At 38.7% G+C, this 16,958-nt stretch overlaps 1 protein-coding gene across 1 annotated transcript in view; it reads left to right on the top strand.

The window, feature by feature from the left end:
- The window catches only part of LOC132495489 (coiled-coil domain-containing protein 150-like), an 83,858-nt gene that overhangs the window by 22,913 nt on the left and 43,987 nt on the right, over positions 1-16,958 (top strand). The window contains 1 exon segment of the mRNA XM_060107383.1: positions 14,118-14,246. Coding sequence (XP_059963366.1) covers positions 14,118-14,246 — 129 coding nt within the window.

The raw sequence follows: 16,958 nt of genomic DNA, 5'->3' as shown, positions 1-16,958 counted from the left end.
TTGCATGAATATAACACACTTCATTTATCCATTCATCAGTTGATAGGCATTTAAGCCGTTTCCATTTTTTGGCTATTAAGAATAATGCTATGGGGCTTCCCTGGTGGCGCAGTGGTTGAGAGTCTGCCTGCCGATGCAGGGGACACGGGTTCGTACCCCGATCCGGGAGAATGCCACATGCCGTGGAGCGGCTGGGCCCGTGAGCCATGGCCGCTGAGCCTGCGCGTCTGGAGCCTGTGCTCCGCAATGGGAGAGGCCACAACAGTGAGAGGCCCGCGTACCGCAAAAAAAAAAAAAAAAAAAAGAATAATGCTATGAACATTTGTGTACAGTTCTTTTTGTGAGCATATGTTTTCAGTTCTCCAGGAGCAAAACTACTGGGTCATGTGATAACTCTGTTTATCATTTTGAGAAACTGCCAAACTGTTTCACAAGTAAGGTAGTTGCACCATTTTACAATCCCACTAGCAATGTATGAGCATTCCACTATCTACGTCCTCACCTAAACTTGTTTAAAAAAACTTAAAAAAAAATTACACCCATCCTAGTAGGTGTGAAGTATCTCATTGCGGTTCTTTTTTTTAACTGAGGTGCAATTCACATACTATAAAATCAGCCATTTAAAAGTGAACAATTCAGTGGCATTTAGTACAATATTCACAATATTGTGCAACCACCACCTCTGTCTAGTTCCAAAACATTTCAATACCCCGAAAGGAAACCCCATACCCATTAAGCAATCACTCCTTATTCCCTCCTTCCCCCAGCCCCTGACAACCACTACTCTGCATTCTGTCTCTATGGATTTACCTATTATGGATATTTCATATGAATATAATCATACAATATGAGATCTTTTGTATGTGGCTTCTTTCACTTAGCATAATGTTTTTGAGGGTCATCCATGTTTTTGTATCAGTATGTATCAGTACTTCATTCCTTTTTATGGTTGAGTAATATTCATTTTGTGTGTGTGTGTGTGTGTGTGTGTGTGTGTTGAGTTGGCTAAAAAGTTCGTTTGGGTTTTTTATAAGATTTTACAGAAAACCCAAACGAATTTCTTGGCCAACCCAATATATGTATGTGTGTGTGTATACACGCACACACACACACACGTATATATATGTACACACACACCCCACAATTTCTTTATCTGTTTATCTGTTGATGGATGTTTGCATTGTTTCTGCCTTTTGGCTGTTGTGATTAGTGCTGCTATAAACACTTGTATGTGTATTTGTAAGTACCTGTTTTCATATCTTTGAGATATATACCTATGAGTGGAATTGCAGGGTCATATGGTAATTTTATGTTTAACTTTCTGAAGAACCACCAGACTGTTTTCCACAGTGCTGAACCACTTTTTCTTCCCACCAGCAGTGTACAAGGGCTCCAGTTGCTCCACATCCTCACCAACACGTTATTTATTTATTTATTTAATTTATTTTACTTTTGGCTGTGTTGGGTCTTTGTTGCTGCACGTGGACTCTCTCTAGTTGCATCGAATGGGGGCTACCCTTCCTTGCAGTGCGCGGGCTTCTCATTGCAGTGGCCTCCCTTGTTGTGGAGCGCAGGCTCTAGGGTTGCGGGCTTCAGTAGTTGTGGCACGTGGGATCTAGAGCGCAGGCTCAGTAGTTGTGGCACACGGGCCCAGTTGCTCCACAGCATGTGAGATCTTCCTGGACCAGGGCTTGAGCCCATGTCCCCTGCATCAGCAGGCAGATTCTTTTTTTTTTTTTTTTTTTTTTAGTTTCTGCTTTATAACAAAGTGAATCAGTCATACATATACATCTGTTCCCACATCCCTTCCCTCATGCATCTCCCTCCCTCCCACCCTCCCCATCCCACCCCTCCAGGCGGTGACAAAGCACCGAGCTGATGATCTCCCTGTGCTATGAGGCTGCTTCCCACTATCTATCTACCTTACATTTGGTAGTGTATATATGTCCATGCCACTCTCTCACTTTGTCACAGCTTACCCTTCTGCTTCCCCATATCCTCAAGTCCATTCTCTAGTAGGTCTGTGTCTTTATTCCTGTCTTACCCCTAGGTTCTTCATGACATTTTTTTTTAATTCCATATATATATGTTAGCATACAGTATTTGTCTTTCTCTTTCTGACTTACTTCACTCTGTATGACACACTCTAGGTCCATCGACCTCATTACAAATAGCTCAATTTCGTTTCTTTTTATGGCTGAGTAGTATTCCATTGTATATATATGCCACTTCTTCTTTATCCATTCATCCGATGATGGACACTTAGGTTGTTTCCATCTCCTGGCTATTGTAAACAGAGCTGCAACGAACATTTTGGTACATGACTCTTTTTTTTTTCCCCCAAGGTTTTCGCTTTAATGGCACCATAGATCTTTCCATACTAAAACTTACAAAAGTCTTTCATCTACCTTCTTACTGGATTAAAAGGAATGTGCAATTTAAGGGAAAATTATGATACATTAGTTTAAGCAGTCTAATGTAATTTTGCTAAAAATTAAGTCTAATATCTATTTCTCACTCCCAAGAAGCCTAAATATCAGAAGAATGCATTTATTCCTTTTTTTTTTTTTAGTTTCTGCTTTACAACAAAGTGAATCAGTCACACATATACATCTGTCCCCACATCCCTTCCCTCCTGTGTCTCCCTCCCTCCCACCCTCCCTATCCCACCCCTCCAGGCGGCCACAAAGCACCGAGCTGATCTCCCTGTGCTATGCGGCTGCCTCCCGCCAGCTATCTACCTTACGTTTGGTAGTGTATATATATCCATGCCTCTCTCTCGCTTTGTCACAGCTTACCCTTCCCCCTCCCCATATCCTCAAGTCCATTCTCAAATAGGTCTGTGTCTTTATTCCTGTTTTACCCCTAGGTTCTTCATATTTTTTTCTTAAATTCCATATATATGTGTTAGCATACGGTATTTGTCTTTCTCTTTCTGACTTACTTCACTCTGTATGACAGACTCTAGGTCTATCCACCTCATTACAAATAGCTCAATTTTGTTTCTTTTTATGGCTGAGTAATATTCCATTGTATATATGTGCCACATCTTTATTCATTTATCCGATTATGGACACTTAGGTTGTTTCCATGTCTGGGCTATTGTAAATAGAGCTGCAATGAACATTTTGGTACATGTCTCTTTTTGAATTATGGTTTTCTCAGGGTATATGCCCAGTAGTGGGATTGCTGGGTCATATGGTAGTTCTATTTTTAGTTTTTTAAGGAACCTCCATACTGTTCTCCATAGTTGCTGTACCAATTCACATTCCCACCAGCAGTGCAAAAGTGTTCCCTTTTCTCCACACCCTCTCCAGCATTTATTGTTTCTAGATTTTTTGATGATGGCCATTCTGACTGGTGTGAGGAGATATCTCATTGTAGTTTTGAGTTGCATTTCTCTAATAATTATCAGTGTTGAGCATCTTTTCGTGTACCTCTTGGCCATCTGTATGTCTTCTTTGGAGGAATGTCTATTTAGGTCTTCTGCCCATTTTTTGATTGGGTCGTTTTTTTGGTATTGAGCCGCATGAGCTGTTTGTATGTTTTGAAGACTAATCCCTTGTCGGTTGCATTGTTTACAAATATTTTCTCCCATTCTGTGGGTTGTCTTCATATTGTTTATGGTTTCTTTTGCTGTTCAAAAGCTTTTGAGTTTAATTTGGTCCCATTTGTTTATTTTTGTTTTTATTTTCATTACTCTAGTAGGTGGGTCAAAAAAGATCTTGCTGTGGTTTATGTCAAAGAGTGTTTTTCCTATGTTTTCCTCTAAGAGTTTTATAGTGTCCAGTATTATATTTAGGTCTTTAATCCATTTTGAGTTTATTTTTCTGTATGGTGTTAGGGAGTGTTCTGATTTCATTCTTTTACATGTAGCTATACAGTTTTCCCAGCATCACTTATTGAAGAGGCTATCTTTCCTCCATTGTATAGTTTTACCTCCTTTGTTGTAGATTAATTGATGATAGGTGGGTGGTTTATTTCTGGGCTTTCTATCCTGTTCTATTGAATTATATTTCTGTTTTTGTGCCAGTATGATACTGTTTTGTTTACTGTAGCTTTGTAGTATGGTCTGAACTCAGAGCCTGATTCCTCCAGCTTCGTTTTTCTTTCTCAAGAGTGCTTTGGATATTCAGGGTCTTTTGTATCTCAATACAGATTTTAAGATTTTTTGTTCTAGTTCTGTGAAAAATGCCATTGGTAATTTGGTAGGGATTTCATCGAATCTGTAGATTGTCTTGGGTAGTATGGTCACTTTGAGAATATTGCTTCTTCCAATCCAAGAACATGGTATATCTTTCCATCTGTGTCATCTTTGATTTCTTTCATCAGCATCTTACAGTTTTCAGAATAATGGTCTTTTGCCTCCTTAGGTAAGTTTATTCCTAGGTGTTTTATTCTTTTTAATATGATGGTAACTGGGATTGTTTCCCTAATTTCTCCTTCTGATCTCTCATTGTTAGTGTATAGAAATGCAACAGATTTCTGTGTATTAATTTTGTATCCTGAAACTTGACTGAATTCATTGATGACCTCTAGTAGTTTTCTGGTAGCATCTTTAGGATTTTCTATGTATAGTATCTGCAAACACCTGCAAACAGTGACAGTTTTACTTCTTCTTTTCCAGTTTTGATTCCTTTATTTCTTTTTCTTCTCTGATTACCGTGACTAGGACTTCCAAAACTGTGTTGAATGAAAGTGGGGAGAGTGGACATCCTTGTCTTGTTCCTGATCTTAGGGGAGGTGTTTTCAGCTATTCACAGTTGAGTATGACGTTAGCTTTAGGTTTGTCATATACAGTCTTTATTATGTTGAGGTAGGTTCTCTCTATGCCCACTTTCTGTAGAGTTTTTATCATAAATGGGTGTTGAATTTTGTCAAAAGCTTTTTCTGCATCTATTGAGAGGATCATATGGTTTTTATTCTTCAATTTGTTGATGTGGTGTATCACACTGATTAATTTCTAGAGACTGAAAAATCCTTGCATCCCTGGGATAAATTCCACTTGATCGTGGTGTATGATCCTTTTAATGTATTGTTGGATTTGGTTTGCTAGTATTTTGTTGAGGATTTTTGCATCTGTGTTCATCAGTGATAATGGCCTATAATTTACCTTTTTTGTGGTATCTTTGTCTGGTTTTGGTAACAGGGTGATGGTGGCCTCATAGAATGAGTTTGTGAGTCTTCCCTCCTCTGCAGTGTTTTGGAATAGTTTCAGAAGGATAAGTGTTAACACTTCTCTAAATGTTTGAAAGAAGTCGCCTGTGAAGCCATCTGGTCCTGGACTTTTGTTTGTTGGGAGTTTTTAAAGCACAGTTTTAATTTCAGGGCTTGTGGTTGGTATGTTCATATTTTCTATTTCTTTCTGGTTCAGTCTTAGGAGATTATATTTTTCTAAGAACTTGTTCTTCTAGGTTGTCTGTTTTATTGGCATATAGTTGCTTTTAGCAGTCTCTTATGATCCTTTGTATTTCTATGGTGATTGTTGTAACTTCTCCTTTGCCATATCTAATTTTACTGATTTGAGCCCTCTCCCTCTTTTCTCGATGAGTCTGGCTAAAGGTTTATCAATTTTGTTTATCTTCTCAAAGAACCAGCTTTTCGTTTCATTGATCTTTTCTGTTGTTTTCTTTGTCTCGATTTCATTTCTTTCCACACTGATCGTTATAATTTTTTCCCTTCTACTAACTTTGGGTTTTGTTTGTTCTTCTTTCTCTAGTTGCTTTAGGTGTAAGGTTAGGTTGTTTATATGTGATTTTTCTTGTTTCCCAAGGTAAGATTTTATTGCTAGAAACTTCCCTGTTAGAACTGCTTTTGCTGCATCCCATAGATTTTGGATCATTGTGGTTTGGTTTTCATTTGTCTGTTAGTATTGTTTTATTTCCTCTTTGATTTCTTCAGTGGTCCATCGGTTGTTTAGTAACATATTGTTTAGCCTCCACATGTTTGTGTTTTTTACAGCTTTTTCTTGTAGTTTATTTCTAATCTCATAGCATTGTGGTTGGAAAAGATGCTTGATATGATTTCAATTTCCTTAAAGTTACCAAGACTTGCTTTGTGATCAGTCCTGGAGAATGTTCCATGTGCACTTCAGAAGAATGTTTACTCTGCTGCTTTTGAATGAAATGCTCTATAAATATCAGTTAGGTCCATCTGGTCTAATGTGTCATTTAAGGCCTTTGTTTCCTTATTGATTTTCTTTTTTTTTTTTTTTTTTCTTTTGTGGTATGCAGGCCTCTCACTGCTGTGGCCTCCCCCGCTGCGGAGCACAGGCTCCGGACGCGCAGGCCCAGCGGCCATGGCTCACGGGCCCAGCCGCTCCGCGGCACATGGGATCCTCCCAGACCGGGGCACGAACCCGTATCCCCTGCATCGGCAGGCGGACTCTCAACCACTGCGTCACCAGGGAGGCCCTGAAATGCTCTATAAATATCAGTTAGGTCCATCTGGTCTAATGTGTCATTTAAGGCCTTTGTTTCCTTACTGATTTTCTTTCTGGATGATCTGTTTTGGATGAAAGTGGGGTGTTAAAGTCCCCCACTATTATTGTATTACTGTCAATTTCTCCTTTTATGGCTGTTAGTATTTGCCTTATATATTGGAGTGCTCCTGTGTTGGGTACATATATGTTTTCGATCGTTATAGCTTCTTCTTAGATCGATCTCTTGATCATTATGTAGTGTCCTTCTTTATCTCTTGTAATAGTCTTTATTTTAAAGTCTATTTCGTCTGATATGAGTATGGCTACTTCAGCTTTCTTTTGATTTCTATTTGCATGGAATATCTTTTTCCATCCTCTCAATTTCAGTCTGTATGTGTCCCTAGATCTGTGGTGAGTCTCTTATAGACAACATATATACGGATCTTGTTTTTGTATCCATTCAGCCAGTCTGGGTCTTTTGGTTGGAGCATTTAATCCATTTACATTTAAGGTAATTATCAATATGTGTGTTCCTCTTGCCATTTTCATAATTGTTTTGGATTTGGGTTTTTTTGTGGGTTTTTTTGGCTGCACCCCTTGTTTTCTGAAATCTTAGTACCCTGACCAGGGATTGAACTTGGGACATGGCAGTGAAAGTGCCAAGTCCTAACCACTGGACCACCAGGGAATTCCCTGGATTTGTTTTTGTAGGTCTTTCTTCTTTCCTTCCTCTTTTGTTCTCCTATCTTGTGATTTGATGACTACCTTTAATGTTGTGTTTTGATTCCTTTTTCTTTTTTGTGTGTATCTATTGCAGATTTTCGGTTTATGGTTCCCATGAGCTTTTGATATAGCAGTCTATATATAAAGAAGATTGCTTTAAGTTGCTAGTCTTTTAATTTCAAATGCAATTCCAATATCCTGCATTTGTGCTCTCCTATCTCACAGTTACTGGTTTTGATATCATATTTGTGTGCAGATGATTTCCTACATTAACTGCATGTTTACCTTTACTGCTGAGCTTTCCATTCATAATTTTCTTGTTTCTAGTTGTGGCCTTTTCTTTTCCACCTAGAGAAGTTCCTTTAGCATTTGTTGCAAAGCTGGTCTGGTGGTGCTGAATTCTCTTGGCTTTTGCTCGTCTATAAAGCTTTTGATTTCTCCTTCAAATCTGAATGAGAGCCTTGGTGGGTAGAGTATTCCTGGTTTTAGGTTCTTGCCTTTAATCACTTTAAATATATCTTGCCACTCCCTTCTGGCCTGCAGAGTTTCTGCTGAGAAATCACTTGATAACCTTACGGGAATTCCTTTGTATGTTATTTGTTGCTTTTCCCTTGTTGCTTTTTTTTTTTTTTTTTTTTTTTTTTTTTTTTTTTTTTTTTTTTGCGGTATGCGGGCCTCTCACTGTTGTGGCCTCCCCCGTTGCGGAGCACAGGCTCCGGACGCGCAGGCTCCGGACGCGCAGGCTCAGCGGCCATGGCTCACGGGCCCAGCCGCTCCGCGGCATATGGGATCCTCCCAGACCGGGGCACGAACCCGTATCCCCTGCATCGGCAGGCGGACTCTCAACCACTTGCGCCACCAGGGAGGCCCTCCCTTGTTGCTTTTAATATCTTTTCTTTGTCTTTAGTTTTTGTCAGTTTGATTACTGTGTGTCCTGGCATATTCCTCCTTGGGTTCATCCTACCTGGGAGTCTCTCTGCTTTCTGGACTTGGGTTACTGTTTCCTTTTCCATGTTAGGGAAGTTTTCAGCTATTATCTCTTCAAATATTTTCAAAGGTCCTTTCTCTCTCTATTCTTCTTCTGGGAGGCCTATAATGTGAATGTTGGTGCATTTAATGTTGTCCCGAAGTCTCTTAGACTGTCTTCATTTCTTTTCATTCTTTTTTCTTTATTCTGCTCCATAGCAGTGATTTCCACCATTCTGTCTTCCAGCTCATTTATCCATTCTTCTGCCTCAGTTATTCTGCTATTGATTCCTTCTAGTGTATTTTTCATTTCAGTTATTGTATTGTACATCTCTGTTTGTTTGGTCTTTAGTTCTTCTATGTCTTTTTTAAACGTTTCTTGTATCTTCTCAGTCTGTGCCTCCATTCTTTTCCTGAGATCTTGGAACATCTTCAATATCATTACTCTGAATTCTTTTTCCGGTAGATGGCCTATCTCCACTTCACTTAGTTGTTCTTCTGGTGTTTTATCTTTTTCTTTCATCTGGGATATATTCCTTTGCCGTCTCGTTTTGTCTGACTTTCTGTGATTGTGGTTTCCATTCCGCAAGCTGCGGGATTGTAGTTCTTCTTGCTTCTGCTGTCTGCCCTCTGGTGGATGAGGCTGTCTAAGAGGCTTGTGCAGGCTTCCTGGTTCCTGCCCACTGGTGGGTAGAGCTGGTTCTTGTCCCTCTGGGCAGGGCCATGCTCAGGAAGACTTTAAGCAGCCTGTCTGCTGATGGGTATGACTGTATTCCCGCCCTGTTGGTTGTTTGGCCTGAGGCGTCCCCGCACTGGAGCCTACAGGCTGTTGGGTGGGGCTAGGTCATTGGGAGGAAATGGCAGCCTCCAGGAGTGCTCATGCTAATGATTACTCCCCACAACTACTGCTGCCAGTGTCTTTGTACCTGCAGTGAGCCATAGCACCTCCCCTGCCTCTCCAGGAGACCCTCCAATACTAGCAGGTAGGTCTGGCCTAGTCTCTTATGAAGTCACTGCTTTTTTTCCCTGGGTCCTGGTGCACATGAGACCTTGTCTGTGCCCTCCAAGAGTGGAGTTTCTGTTTCCCCAGTCCTGTGGAATTCCTGCGATCAAACCCCGCTGGCCTTCAAAAGCAGATTCTCTGGGGGCTCTTCCTCCTCTTACCAGGCCCCCACGCTGGGAAGGCTGACATGGGGCTCTGAACTTTCAGTCCTGTGGGAGACCTTTTCAGGCATAATTACTTTCTAGTTTGTGGGTCGCCCACCCAGTGGGTATGGGATTTGATTTTATTGCAGTTGTGCCCCTCCTACCATCTCGTTGTGGCTTCCTCTTTGTCTTTGGATGTAGGGTATCTCTTTAGGTAGGTTCTAGTGTTTTATTTTCTATGGTTGTTCAGCAGTTAGTTGTGATTTTGGTGTTTTTGTATGAAGGAGTGAGCTCATGTCCTTCTACTCCCCCATCTTGCAACTGTCATCCTGCACCCATTTTTTATTCTAAAAATTTTATAGTTTTACAGATTACATATTGGTCTTTGATCCATTTTGTGTTAAATTTTATATGTGGTATGAGGTAGAGGTTTAACTTCATTATTTTGCCTGTGGATATCCAGTTATCCCAGGACGATTTGTTGGAAGACTGTTCTTTCTATTGAATGATCTTGGCTCCCTTGTCAAAATCTAGTTAACCATAGATGCATGGGCTTATTTCTGGACTCTCAATTCCATTGCATTGATATATATGACTATACGTATGCCAGTACCACATGGTGTTGATTACTGTAGCTTTGTAATAAGTTTTAAAATTGAGATGTGTGAGCCCTCCAACTTTATTTTTTTTGAGATTGTTCTGGCTATTCTGGATCCTTGCATGTCTATATGAATTTCAGGATCAGATTTTCCATTTCTGCAAAAAAAAGAGGAGCTGGGATTTTGATAGGGTTTGTATGATCCTGTAGATCAATTTGGAGAGTATTGTGATCTTAACAATAGAGTATATATTTTCTCTATATAAGATTGTGCCATCTGCAAATGGAGATAGTTTTATTTTTTCCTTTCCAATTTGTTGCTGTTTGTTTCTTTTTCTTGTGTAATTGCTTTGGCTAGAACCTCCAGCCATGAGAGGTTGAATAGAAGTGATGAGAGTAGACATCCTTGTTTTGTTCCTGAGTTTAGAGGGTTAGCTTTCAGTTTGGCACCATTAAGTATGATGTTAGCTGTGTGCTTTTCCTAAATGCCCATGATCAGGATGAAGAAATTCCCTTCTATTCCTAGTTTGTTGGGAATTTTTATCATGAAAATATGTTGAACTTGTTCAGTTGCTTTTTCTATATCTGTTGGAATAATCTTGTGGATTTTGTCCTTTATTCTATTACTAAGGTGTATTACATTGATTGATTTCAAATGTTGAACCAAGTTTTCCTTTGGGGGATAAATTTCACTTGATCATGGTATATAATCCTTTTCATATGTTGTTTGATTTGGCTTGCTATTATTTTGTTGAGGATTTAAAAATCTATATTAATAAGGGTTATCCCATAGTTTTTTTTTTTTCTTGTGACATCTTTGGTTTTGGTATCAAGGTATTCAATAATATTGGCCTCTTAAAATGATTTGATAGTGTTCCCTCTCCTATTTTAAGAAGACTTTGTGAGGGATTGGTGTTAATTCTTTCAGTGTTTTGTAGAATTCAACAGTGAAGCCATCTGGTTCTAGGTTTTTCTTTGTGGGGAGTGTTTTGTTTTTAATTATTATTATTATTGATCCAGTCTCTTTATTTGTTATAGTTCAATTCATATTTCTACTTTGTTTTTGAGTTTTAGTCATTTGGGTCTTTCTAGGAATTTGTCCATTTCATCTAGCCTATGTAATTTATTGGCATACAGTTGTTCATAGTAGCCCCTTTTTAATTTCTGGGAGTTCAATACAATGTCTCTTCTTTCATTTCTAATTTTAGCAATTTGTGTATTCTTTATATTTTTTTCTTGGTTAATACCACAGCGGTTTGTCAATTTTGTTGATCTTGTCAAAGAACCAACTTCTGGTTTTACTGATTTCCTCTATTGTTTTTCTAGCCTCTGTTTTATTTCTGCTATAATCCTTATTATTTTCTTCCTTTTTCTTGCTTTGAGTTTAATTTTCTTTTTCTAGGTTCTTAAGATGGATGCTTAGGTTATTGATATGAGATATTTCTCTTTTTTAAAATATAAGCTTATACAGCTACAGATTTCCCTCTAAGCACCACTTTAGCTGCATACGATACATTTTGTTTATCATGTTATATTTTCATTTTCATTCATCTCAAAATATTCTTTAATTTCCTTTGTAATTTCCTCTTTGACCCATTGATTATTTAGAAATATGTTGTTGATTTCCCCATATATGTGAATTTTCCAAATTTCCTTCTTTTATTCATTTAATTTTATTTCATTGTTGTTGGAGAACATACTTTATATAATTTCAGTCCTTTCAGATTTGAGAGTTGTTTTATGGTTTAACATGTGGTATATCCTAGAGCATGCTTCATGTGCACTTGAGAAAAACGTGTATTCTATTATTGTTTGGTGGAGTGTTCTAAAGATGTCTGTTAGGTCCAGTTGCTTTATAGTGTTGTTCAAGTCATCAGCTGTTTCTTCATTGATCATCTAACTGTTCCACCTATTATTGAAAGAGGGATATTGAAGTCTTCAACTGTTAGTGTTGAATTGTTATTTCTCCCTTCAGTTCTGTCAGTTTTTGCTGTATTGTTTTTGCTTCATTGGGGTTGTGTTGTTAGATGCAAATGCATTTATAAATGTTATCTTCTTAATGGGTTGATCCTTTTTTCAATATATAATATCCTTCTTTTTTTTTTTTTTTTGGTTTGTGGGCCTCTCACTGTTGTGGCCTCTCCCATTGTGGAGCACAGGCTCCAGATGTGCAGGCTCAGCGGCCATGGCTCACGGGCCTAGCTGCTCCGCAGCATGTGGGATCTTCCCGAACTGGGGCACGAACCCGTGTCCCCTGCATCGGCAGGCGGCCTCTCAACCACTGCGCCACCAGGGAAACCCAATAATGTCCTTCTTTATCTCACAGATTTTTGTCTTAATATCTACTTTGTCTCATGTTAGTGTAGCCACTCCAGCTCTTTTCAGATTACTGTTTACATCATACATCTTTTCCCATCCTTTTATTTTCAACCCATTTGTGTCTTTGGATCTAAAGTGTGTCTCTTATAAACAGCATACAGTTGGGTCTTTTAAAAAATTTATTCTGCCTGTCTCTGCTTCTTAGTTGGAGTGTTTAATCCATTAATATTTAACATAATTACCCATAAGGTAGGATTTACATCTGCCACTTTACTATTTTTTTATATGTTTTATGTGATATTTGTTCCTCTGTTTCTCCAGTATTGCCTTCCTTTGTGTTAAGTAGATATTTCTGGTGCACTATTTTAATTCCCTTAACCTTTCTTTTACTATATATTTTTGATTTATAGATAACTGAGTTACAAACAAAAACTACATATTTATATGTCTTCTACATGTACCTATGTTGCTACATTTTCTGGTACCCTTTATTTCTTTATGTGGATTCCAGTTATTATCTAATCCCCTTTTATTTCAGCCTGAAGAGCTCCCTTTAGCATTTCTTACAGGGCATTTTTTTCTAGCCTCACAGTCTAGACCCCACCAAAGGGTGGACACTGGTAAATTATCCCACACAATTTAAATTGGGATTAGAGAGAATTGACATCTTAGCAATATTGTATCTTCCTAATACAGGGACACAGTATGTCTCTCCATTTTATTTAGGCTTTTGATTTGTCTTGTCAGCATACTGTAATTTTCAGCATGTCAAATATTGGACATATTTTGTCTTAGATTTGTACCTAAGGGTTTCATGGATTTTGGTGCTGTTATAAATGGAACTTTTAGGAAATATCAATTTCCAATTGTTTGTTGCTAATATATAGAAATACAATTGATTTGACCTTGTATCCTTCAACCTTACTAAACTCACTTATTCTAGGATTTCTTTTGTAGATTCTTTGGGATTTCCTATGTAGACTATCATGTCTGTTGTAAGTAGAGACAGTTTTATTTCTCCCTTGCCAATTTCTATGCTTTTTATTACTTTTTCTTAACCTTGTTGCACCAGCTAAGGCCTCCCATATGATACTGAATAGGAATGGCAAGAGCAGATATCCTTGCCTTTTTCCCAGTCTTAGGGGAAAACATTCAGTCTTCCACCAATACTGATATTAGTTGTAGGTTTTTACAGACAGAATTGATCACATAGAGATGGTTCCCTTTCATTTCTAGGTTACTGGGGTTTTATCATAAATTAATTTGAATTTTGTGAAATGCTTTTTCTGTGTCTATTGAGATGGTCATATGGTTTTTCTTCTATAGTCTATTGATGTGGTGAATTATAGTAATTAATTTTGAATGTTGAACAAGCCTTGTATTACTGGAATAAACTACACTTAGTCCTGATTTGTTATCCTTTTATATATTGCTGGATTCATTTTGCTAATATTTTTTGGAGTATTTTTGCCTCTATATTTATATGCTCGAGTTAATATATAAATAGGTACCAAGTACCAGAAGGACTTTCACTTCTAGTAAATGTACACTATGCAATTTGTAATAACTCTCCTGCTAAAGACAACTAAAAAGCAGGGAAACATATTCATAAGATACCATTTATTTTACAGTTAAAAATGTCATTTTAAAAACAAGATAAGGGCTCCTCTGGCGGCGCAGTGGTTGAGAGTCCGCCTGCTGACGCAGGGGACACGGGTTCGTGCCCTGGTCCGGGAAGATCCCACATGCCGTGGAGCGGCTAGGCCCGTGAGCCATGGCCACTGAGCCTGCACGCCCGGAGCCTGTGCTCCGCAATGGGAGAGGCCACAACAGTGAGAGGCCTGCGTACGGCAAAACAAACAAACAAACAAAAAACAACAACAAAAAAACAAGATAATATTTTTGGATCTGGCACAGAATTCTTTTCTCTTTTTTCTTCTAAAGGTAGGCATAAATGCATTAACCCGCAACCTGCAGACTCTAGAGGAAAAGAATAAGCAACTGGCAGATCAAATTGCTTCCCTAGAACTTGAGCAAGCAACTTCTGATTACCATTGGGGGTATAAAAAGTCAGTCTAAAGTAGCAACTAATGACTATGAGTTTGAAAAACAATCAGAAATCAGGAGATGGGTTTCCTTCATTTTTTTTTTTGATAATTATCACAAGTCTGAATAATGCAGGCTAAATATGTCAGAGAGCCCTATGGTATTCAGACAATACAGGATTTAGGAAAACAAGAGTTTAAGACAGCCTTTAAATGTCTGCCTACACAGATGATCTATAATGCTGAAAAGCACCAATATTTCTAACGTTTTAAAATATTTTCTTTTCCATAAATTGTGAGGAACAAACTTGTATTTTTTTTCTCTTTCTGACAGTTTCATCCATTAGGAAATCAATAGTAAGTTTGATTCCTAAAAGCTACTTGACAAGGTCAATCCATTACAAATAAATGGTAGAATTCTTAAAACATCTCCGGATGAAGGAGATTTAAAGAGATGATTGTTATGTTAAACAGCTAATAAGTTTTCCATGTGCTTCTGAATACTTGAGAAAGAATTAGCCATTGCTTCTATAACATGCAAATCATCTTTCAAAATTCCAAAGAAGGCCCTGTTGTGAAGTCTGCCTTAATCTGAACTAAATTCTTTCAAACTCTGTCATAAGCTGCTCATTACTTCAACTATAAAAAATTACAGAGACTAAATCTAAATCCTGGGACTTCCCTGGTGGTGCAGTGGTTAAGAATCTGCCTGCTAATGCAGGAGACACGGGTTCAAGCCCTGGTCCAGTAAGATCCCACATGCCACGGAGCAACTAAGCCCATGTGCCACAACTACTGAGCCTGCGCTCTAGGGCCCACGAGCCACAACTGCTGAGCCCTCGTGCCACAACTACGGAAGCTCGCATGCCTAGAGACTATGCTCTGCAACAAAGAGAAGCCACTGCAGTGAGAAGCTCATACACCCCAATGAAGAGTAGCCCCCGCTCACTGCAACTAGAGAAGGCCCGTGCGCAGCAACGAAGACCCCATACAGCCAAAAATAAATAAATAAATAAAAATTAAAAATATATGTATAAATACTCTTACATTTTCATGGCTTTAGATCCAGACTATCTATGTTTCAATTTTGGCTGTGACCTTGGGTGTGATCTTTAACCTCTCGGAGCCTGAGTTTCTTAATCTCTGAAAATGGGGATAATCATACTATTATTAGGAGGTTGTTGAGGTTAAGTAAGTTAATACATGTAAAGCATGTAGAGCATTCTAACATTTATTGAATTCTTAGTATCTCAACTGTCTCAGAAGAAAGCCTGTAAGTTCCTATCAGAGCAACAAGGTGCATTAGCTCTAATTCCTGGTATTGTCTCAAACCACGCCTCCCTCCCCCAAGATTAAAGATTCATCCATGTCCTTTCCTGTTGGCCAGGCCTCAGCTGGGCTTATCCACCCACCTGGTTTGGGTCTCTCTGGAAGACCATATCTCAGTCTGCATGATTCTTTCATGCCTCTACTGCCAGTGAGCAGGCCTGTGGCCTTATCCTATTAGTGACTTTGACGGGTCTTGCGAGTGATTTGCTCAATGTTGATTCTTGCCTGTCCACAGCATCTCTTGATTAAGGTCTCCCAGTGATATCCCATACCTCAATTCCAGCTTATATGTCTATGCATAGCATCTTCTCTGACCAAACCTGCCTGGAAGTGCTTCACTTGGCTGTATGAGTCTTGAGGAAAGAGGTTAAGAACTTTTTTTTTTCAATCCGAGCAATGTCATTAAGCCTATTGTTCGTTGAGAATTAACACTTGAAATTCTCAATAAAAACTACCCTCTAGTATAACCTCTTACTGATTTTTAGAGATATACATATGAATGTGTGTTGTGTATGCCACACCACAGATTTAAATTCAGACCTGGTTACAATACTCAGCTCCATTTACTGTGTGACCTGGGCAAGTTCTTAACCTCTATGGCCTTCAGCACCAAGGGGATCTGCCCTAACTGTGGGGTTCTACTGTGCAAACCCATATCAAAATAGTTACTACATTTCTAACTGCTAAGTTAGAAATTGACCTGCTTATGCATCTGCCTTCACTCTCTTCTAATGCAAGAAGAGTAGTTATTCATCTGTATACTCCCTTGCCTACCGTAACGCCTAATACATAATAGGTGTTTAAGAAATGTTGATTGGGTAGAGCACAAAGAGGGTCATGTGTGTCTTACCAGGCTGTGAGGATTAAATGTCATACTGCGAGTAAAGTGCCCCTCACAGGGCCAACATATACAGTATACTTGTATAAATATAATTTCTTCTTTTTCTCACACTTCCTAATTTTAGGTTTATGTTTGCCATTTCAGCCTTTAATGACTGTGTAATTTTTAAATTTTTATTGAAATATAGTTGATTTACAATGTTGTGTTAATTTCTGCTGTACAGCAAAGTGACTCGGTTATACTTTTATATTTTTAAATATTCTTTTCCATGTGGTTTATCAGAGGATATTGAATATAGTTCCCTGTGCTATACAGTAGGACCTTGTTGTTTATATATTCTATATATAATAGTTTGCATCTGCTAACCCCAAACTCCCACTCCCTCCCTCCCCCATTCTCCCCTCCCCCTTGGCAACCACAAGTCTGTTTGCTATGAATAATGGTGTAATTTAAGTCCGTTACCACAGGCAGTCATGGAGGGAAACACAATGAGAAAAGATCCAAATGTGAGAAGGTTACTATTCCTGGATTCAAGTTAACTGACTATCTGCCCCACTTCTCATTTGTATT

This window comes from Mesoplodon densirostris, chromosome 8 (genome assembly GCF_025265405.1).
Source record: "Mesoplodon densirostris isolate mMesDen1 chromosome 8, mMesDen1 primary haplotype, whole genome shotgun sequence".
NCBI lineage: Eukaryota > Metazoa > Chordata > Mammalia > Artiodactyla > Ziphiidae > Mesoplodon > Mesoplodon densirostris.
This window is presented reverse-complemented; position numbering and strand designations above follow the sequence as displayed.